The 7938-nt window shown below is 37.6% G+C and overlaps 1 protein-coding gene across 1 annotated transcript; it reads right to left on the bottom strand.

The window, feature by feature from the left end:
• Nucleotides 1-2399: 2399 nt before the first annotated feature.
• Nucleotides 2400-5634, bottom strand: LOC113286818 (5'-adenylylsulfate reductase-like 4). Its single transcript, XM_026535443.1, has 4 exons — nucleotides 5279-5634; nucleotides 4055-4242; nucleotides 3836-3960; nucleotides 2400-3235 (listed from the first exon to the last, which is right to left on the bottom strand). Exons 1-4 carry the CDS (start codon nucleotides 5471-5473, stop codon nucleotides 2775-2777), a joined length of 969 nt encoding a protein of 322 aa, XP_026391228.1. The 5' UTR covers nucleotides 5474-5634; the 3' UTR covers nucleotides 2400-2774.
• Nucleotides 5635-7938: the final 2304 nt, after the last annotated feature.

The following is a 7938-nucleotide window of genomic DNA, read 5'->3' as shown; positions in this document are numbered from 1 at the left end:
CAATTTCTCGGTCAATTTCTCCTCATATGAGATGAGATAATGATGCTCAAATTACCCATATACCTTTTATACACGTGTAATGCTAATAATGTTTGATTTGATACTAGTGTAAATCTCGGAGAGAATTAACGGGTTAAATTAGATACTCCTCCCTGTTATTTTATTTTTTCACCATCCAGTCCCACTTCTGTTGGTGTATCAGCCATCGATTGAGAAGTGGTGGAGAAGAATTTGAAGAAAATGGTGAACTGCGGGTATTTGTGGATCCATGAAGACATGAATCCGAGGTCAAGAAGCAAATGAAGCTCGGTGAAATCGATAAGAAACAGGTTTAAGAGATGAATTTGTGTGCCATGTATTTAGGTCGAGTTGTTAACAGTCTAGGGTTTGTACTGGTGGTGTGAATATGATAGAATTGATCTCGTGTTGTCTGATTCAGGGGTTCTGATGAGATCTGAAGATGGAAGAGAAAGGTCGTGTGTGGTGAATCGAATGGTGTTGGCTGAATTCGCACTATCAATTGAGAATTGTGTTGAAGGAAGAATCTGAAGGTTACTGAGTTAAGAGAATAATAAACTTGGGTACCAGTTAGCATTTGTCTCTGCAAGATTCAACATGCAAACTAAAATCGACATCAACAACATCTGTTATTGAAGAAAATTTGATAAGGTTCAATATCAGCAAATCAGTTTATTCTTCTACTTTACTTTCAATCCATTCGAAAAACTTGATTAATCGATTTCGAATTAGTCTGCAACTTATCCTGATTGCAATTTCTAATTGGTCCGCAGCTTCTTAATCTTCTATCCTGATGGATCAGAAATCAAATTCGAGTTCAGCGTACTTTAATCTCGATCCATTTGATCAAATTTTTGTTTCAAATCCTCAATTGTGCATTTAATAGATTCATTCTCATCTATTGATACGTCAGTTGGTTCGAACTGTTGGAGTTGCTGTGTAATTGATGGTGGCTTGATACAACTGCTAAATACTTGGATAAGATTCTGACTCAGCGAGTTAAGCCAACGATTGAAGAACTGAAATGTCTTTTTAAGCCTAAATACTTGGATAAGATTCTGACTCAGCGAGTTAAGGTAGGACTCGGCGAGTTAGAAGGTTTGAAGGGTTTATGAGTCTGAAGCTGCAGGCACATCTTTTAAACTAACGCAGGTCATAAAATCTTTGGCAAGGCTGCGGTCTATGTCCATAGCTAGTTATAAATTCTTTGAGACACAAATTACTACAGTTACCTGGAAAGAAAATTAGTTTGGTTGTGGGATTCTGTAGAGAAGACTCGAGAGGGAGAGATTTTTGTGCGTGACCTAACAAACTTCAAGCGTAATCCTTAATTTTAGAAACTGCGCATTGTATGTTGAACTTGACCACAACAGGGTCAGGTCACGGAAACTGCCTGGGATTTTTGAGATCTTTCTTAAACTGAATTAGGACATATCTAGGCGGTGGTGAGCACATGCCCAATGGTATTGTCTAGCGGTTATCTTGCGTGACAAAATATTAAAATTAGATCTAGGCGGAATAAAATTAAACGATTGAGACAGGAGATACCAAACCTTTGGGAGAAGTTGCAGCTGAGCTGCTTTGGTTGGTAAAAAGAGGCCAGCTTGTGGAAGTGGCTCTGCTCTCTCTTTCAGCTGAGCCATGAGTTCAAGGTTCCCTCGTCCAAAAAAAATGAAGTTTTTGTTGGAACTAAGTTGCCTTGCTAGTTTTAGAGACGACAGGAATCAGATGATTCAAATGTCATCCCTATGTCCAATTTGAAGTTCAGTTGAACAATTTTTTTCTTCTTCTTATGGCACTATATGCAGTTTGGAACATTGACAGAAGTCGCAGCAAAATTAAACAGGGAACAAGCAATTTTATTTTATTTTATTTTATTTTTTTTGCTGGGAGGAACAAGCAATTAGAAACCTACTAAACAGGGTACAATCTAACTTTATTGTCAAGAATGGAATGGCCTTCCGAGCTTATTTGGGAAACCCATTTTTGTACTGAAAATGTTGGAAAATTTTCATTTTTGTTCACGGTCTTCACTCCTGAGGGGTGGTGGTGCTGGATGACTTCCAAAGGTAGGCGCTTAACTTTTGGCTTGTGCCCCATCAGCCCAGCAGATATAGACATGGAGGTGGTGGTGGTTGTGATCCATTGAATGGTGTGGAGACAACAGAAGATATGCTTCCACTTTCATGAATTCAGGTGGGAACTTGCTTACTAAGGTGTATATGCTTCACTTTGCACTTGTCAGTGCTATCCTAAAAAGCTAATAGGGTTTGTTTCTTTACAAAGAGTATAACCCACAAGTTCTGCAAAGCAAACTTTCAAGCTCCGTGGCAGTTTACAAAGAGTATAACCAGAAAAGAACAGTAAAGAAACCACAGGGCTAACACAGTGACTTGAACTGTATCAGAAAATTTGCAAACTCTACATTTCAAGACATTCACAACTTATTTGTAAAAATTAAACAGCAAAATTCATTTCTGAAAATATATGAGATACATTTGACTTAACAATATGAACAGCAGCATAATCAACAACATCTGAGTTCACAACTTCTTTTTAATATATGAACAACACTGCTCGTAACGAAGGACACGGTATTGTGAACTGCTCAAAGTTAGGGCAACTTACTGGTTTTTCATTTCTGTTTGCATGAAAGCTTTTTGTTGGGGAAAGACTTTCTCCTCGTTGCCACTTCTTTCATGTGGTAACACAGATCAGTCGTGTTGTAGCCAGATGAGGAAAAGCACAGGAAAGTACTATCGAACCTCACTTCCTGCACAGACACGACTCGAGCTTGCAGCATCACTAATGGAAACAGGAGAAAATGATTTACGTGCCCACGTCCTGGCATGTATTGCCCTCTCCTGCAAATTGCTTCTCCTCTTGCAAGGCTCTTTGAAAGTTCTGAAAATCTGCATTGCTTGATTGAACAACGTAGAAGGATATTCCCACAAGCTTACTATTCTTGTGTTCCGTATAAGCCTTCTCCAAGCAGCAGAAGCACATTCAAGCAGTGATGGAAGGAAAAAATAAAGCAATCTAAGAATCACAAATGCAGTTGCTAGTGCCAGGTATGTCTCTTGCTGAAGCAACTTTTCTGGGGACCTAGCCCATGAGAATGGGCAATTTTCTTCCTCCGTGTCTTCGTAATTTGCAAGATTTGTCTGGCTCCCCATTCTCTCCAAAGAAGTTTGATCCAGCGACACGGGCTTCATTCCTAGACAAGAGCAAAAATTCAGGATTTGTAGCCGATGAAAATAACATCCATGAATTGATGAAACAAAAGAACATGCAAACAAATTATGACGGCCACGAAAAAAATTGTGAACGCAGTCCTGCTTGAAAGAGTTATATGGTAAGGCAAAGGAATCACTATCGAGCCCAAGGTAGTCTATAAACCTTTTTTCACAAATGATGTGGTGTTATCCTAGACTAAAATGTACATTTCAGACTTCAAACCACGACTATCTTCACAAGTGAGGAGAACTTCCTACCTAAAAAAGATGGTTCATGGATGCAAATACTAAAAGAGAAAAATTGCTTTGCAAATCTGCCAGAGAGCAAATCAAATAGAGTACCAGAAAATGAGAAAAATGCAACAAGCCTTTTTTTCACAAATGATGTGGTGTTATCCTAGACTACAATGTAAATTTCAGACTTCAAATTGCGATTATCTTATTTGGTTACTCCCATGTTGCCAAATAGACAGTAGCTGGCAGATTTCACAGGTGAGCAGAATTTCCTACTGAAAAATATGGTTCACGGATGCAAATACAGATAAAAGAGAAAAATTGCATTGCAAATCTACAAGGCTTACCAGTGACATCGGAATAGAAACCAACAAGGGAAGTGAGGGTACGTGAACCATGATATCGCACCCGCATGGTGGAATTAAAAAGAAAAAGAGTAGGGAACCCATGAACTCCATACCTCGAGAGTATGCTGTAACAACGTAATAAATGTTATTCAGATTCGCAGGAACTAAACTTTGAACTACATATAGGACAGCTAAAAGAATATTCAATAAACTCCAAACCTTGGTTTGACGACAGATTCTTCAAATGCAAAGTGGAGGATGGAAGGATACAAGGAAGACATCGCAGCAAAGATCGGTCTACAATTTCTGGAGAAAGAACACCAAGATGCATAAAAGAGAACAGCTACATAGTCGTGACTGTTCTTGTGAACAAGATTAAACACCTTCTGCAACGAAACATCATCACCCTGCAAAGATCGAAAATGCCAATAACCATCAGATCTCTATTTGGGACAAAAGCAAATAAGAAAAAGTATTCAGCACTCTTAGTACATAATCAGCTACAGATATTCATTCATCGTCTGTAAGAGTTTAACCAAATGAAAACACGACGTATAGGATGTCAGTAGTTCTACCATAATTAGGATGGAAGATTTTTCTCAACTGATGTGAAACCTTCATCGTTTCTGCTATAGGCCTAAAACCTAAACCCGACAGAAAAAATTATTGAAACCCAAAAGTGGGTTTGTGAAAAAGTAAGATCCCGAGGTTCGGTTAAGTGTCAGTTCACACCTTCCAAAGGTTTTGCAAATTGGCGTCTTTTGCAATCAGCATTTCCGTAACAAAAATACTAGGAAACATGATTTTCCAACCTTGTATTTCTCTCTTCTCTTTAGTTTGCTATCTGCCAAAACCATCAATCACACGTCCCCAATCTTTCGCTTAAACCAAGATACGACAAAGAAAACTGAAACACCTGATTCCTTCCAATTTTATAATACTCAGTAACAAAATACCATAATCAGCTGAGGTAAACAATTGACAAGTTAAGCTTTTGGGGTGTAAGTTGCCAAATGTTGCTATTCTCAACCACCATCAAATAACGAGCTAACTCTAATCATTTTACAAACCATTAAAACGCGCTGTACTCAGTTTTCAATATTTCAGACAAATGCCCACTCTGAGGCAGGTTCACATACTCCCCCTCACCCGCCCCGGCCATTCATTTACACAACAATCCCCTTTCAAATGCATACCATCATATCATAGCCTCCCCCTCCTATGTAAAACAATACTATGATAAGATCACTATTTTCCATTATCTAAAAACAAACCAACCTATATCCAATAACTAAATTTTGAATTTATTTTCCCAGTTTATAAATTTCTGTGCATCCAGTTTATCCAATAACTAAAATTTCCAAAATTTCTATGAAATTTATTAAGAAAACACAAAACCCAAATCAAATAACAACAAAAATACCGTGAAGAATCTCAATTTACCTCAGTAACACCAACAAATGCACCAGCAGCAAAATCAAAATTTGAACAGAAATCCCTACTCCTTAAGATCGAATCTGTAACAGAAATTGGTGAACAAAAAGATGATGATGATGAAGAAGAAGAAACCCTAGCAAACAACCTTCCAAATACTAGTAATACAAAAACCCCTAATTTCGATGCCCTAATAATCGCCATTGATAAATAAATCAATACAGAGAAAAAAAATAAAGATTGGATTTTTACTGAAGAAATCAGAAATCCAAGAAAGAGGGGTTATTGGATATGAGGTGTAGAGAGATACTGGCGCATTTTAGCCGATGGAAGAGCTCTCTCTCTCTGAAGGTGGTGATGGTGTAGAAGATATAACAGGGAGAGTGATAAATACGGTAGCTCTTGTTTTTTAATTACTCGGATAATGAAATTGCTGACGTCACAACCCGGAAAAACGGTCGTCAACTGTTTCTGTTTGGTGGACTTTACATTCTAGGTGAGTGATTAACACTGTTATATGTGAGCCGTTCAAATTATAAATGTGGATGATGATGGTAACTTATTAAGTGGGTGAAGAATATTTTTTTCCTGTGAGATTGACGTTAAACCTTTTTAGGAGAATTAGCAGAAACTTTGGTTGACTCTTTTGTCAATCTTGCAGGTCAATTGACAAAACTAGTTTGGGGCCTTTGGGCTCATACTAATGATTTCTGATGCTGATGTATATAACTCAGATGAAGCGTTATCACTTAATGACTTTAGGGGTGAGCATAAAAACCGGAACCGCGGATTTAACCCGTATCCGTCCGCAAAATTGCGGATTTCACTCAAACCGCAAGACGTATGGGCCGGACATGGGTGGGATTCTCAAATCCGCATGCGGTGCGGATGCGGTTGTGGTTGTCATTTGAAAACCGCGGATTACCGCAACTGTAGAAAGAAGCAAAGTTTTCTTACCTGAGTATGAACCTAGGCCCAAAGAGAAAGAAGTGAAGTTCTTTGATCACTTAGTTAACTAAATGAATTTAGGCCCAAAAAGAAAGAAGTAAAGTCCTTAAAACACTAACTGAATTTAGGCCCAACATATAGAATCAAAACTAAGTTAACTAACTGAATACAATCAAAACTAAGTTAAGACACTAACTGAATTTAGGCCCAACAAGTACAATCAAAACTAGGTCAAATCCGCGGTTAATCCGCAACCGGCCCGTACAATCCGCGGATCCGCAAAGGTTAAATCCGCGGGTGATTGGGCCGGTCACGGTTCAATTTTGCAAATCCGCAACTTTGACGGTTCGGTTACGGGTGATCCCTAATCCGCAACCGTCCGTCCGTTACACACCCCTAAATGACTTCGACATTAGTTTCTCGTTTTATTTATGGGACTCCTATTAGTGAAGCTAATGCTTGAAGTTCATGTGAAGATAATGGGAGTTATAGGTTTTTACGGTTTCCTGTAAGGGCCTTTTATGCCCATTTCTTTTAATGTTTAGATATTTAGAGGTTTTGTCTGCCCTTTATTTCCTTAAAGGCCCGGAACCTTGGCATTCTTTGGGTAATTACTGTTTTTGGCTTTAATATTATGGCTTAGTTTAAAAAAATGTATAAAAAGGTGGGTAGACTTAATATAATATAAGAGTTTTCGAATGAAATAGGATGATCTTTTAGTTATAGGGGGGAAAAGTAGCCGAGGCACTGCACCGAAGGCATCCATTTATTGAGAGGTAAAGGGCGATTATATTGAAATAGCAGCACCTGTCAAACTGATGAATGTTGCGACGAAGGCAATAGCGGAAGCAGTTTTTGGTACAAAAATATCATTTCACGTTACAAAAGAATAATTCTTTGATCGGATTGATGAGAGCGGGACATATCCTATTGGGAAAATCAGACGCAGGTCCAAAAAATAATATTCTTATTGTCAGATCCAATATTATTTTTCATTTCCATGACACCCGTAATTATATGAAAATTTTGAAAAAGTGTCTGCATGACGTCAAGGGCATAATTGGGAACCCAACTTTGATATATAACATATGTAAAAAACCGTTCCTTGGAATTTTATATCGTTGTAAATCTTTTTAAGAGAGCTACACAACGAGTACAAACAACAATATCAAATTTAAGTTTTTTACGAAAAAATCGGAGGCGATTGTTCTTTTAATCACAATTTTCAAAAATTTGGTACATAACCATTATGCAACCACCAAAAACGATGCATAACACATTATGCAGACACAACAAAAGATGCATAAAACGTTATGCAGCCATATTTTGGCTCATGCATCTATTAACTTATGCATAACATGTTATGCATACATTTCTTTGGATGCATAAAAGATTATGCACCAATTTTTTAAATTCAGTGCTTACAAAAATATAGTTGCATAATGCTTTATGCATCCATTCTCTCGACTGCATAACATGTTATGCAGATATTATTGTAGGTGCATAACAAGTTATGCAGTCTTTGTGTTTGTTGGTTTCAATAGTAACAAAAAAGTTGTTGCAGAACGCGTTATACAACCGTTTTCTGGACTGTATAGCAAGTTATTCATTAACTTTTTTAGATTCATCACAAGTTATGCATCCATTTTCATAGCTGAGTAAAAAATTATTCAACAACTTTTGCAGATGCATGATAGATTATGCATCCACTAAAAAAAAAA

The sequence above is a fragment of the Papaver somniferum genome, chromosome 6, assembly GCF_003573695.1.
Source record: "Papaver somniferum cultivar HN1 chromosome 6, ASM357369v1, whole genome shotgun sequence".
NCBI classification, from domain to species: Eukaryota; Viridiplantae; Streptophyta; class Magnoliopsida; order Ranunculales; family Papaveraceae; genus Papaver; species Papaver somniferum.
Note: the sequence above shows the minus strand (reverse complement) of the source record. Positions and strands in the feature narration are given on the sequence as shown.

Excerpts from the sequence above, each read along its gene's own strand:
- LOC113286818 (XM_026535443.1), bottom strand. The coding sequence starts at position 5,473 with ATGGCGATTATTAGGGCATCGAAATTAGGGGTTTTTGTATTACTAGTA. Across the intron at positions 4,243-5,278 it reads CATTTGTTGGTGTTACTGAG|GGTGATGATGTTTCGTTGCA; the intron begins GTAAATTGAGAT and ends CGATCTTTGCAG. Across the intron at positions 3,236-3,835 it reads TTTCTATTCCGATGTCACTG|GAATGAAGCCCGTGTCGCTG; the intron begins GTAAGCCTTGTA and ends GCTCTTGTCTAG.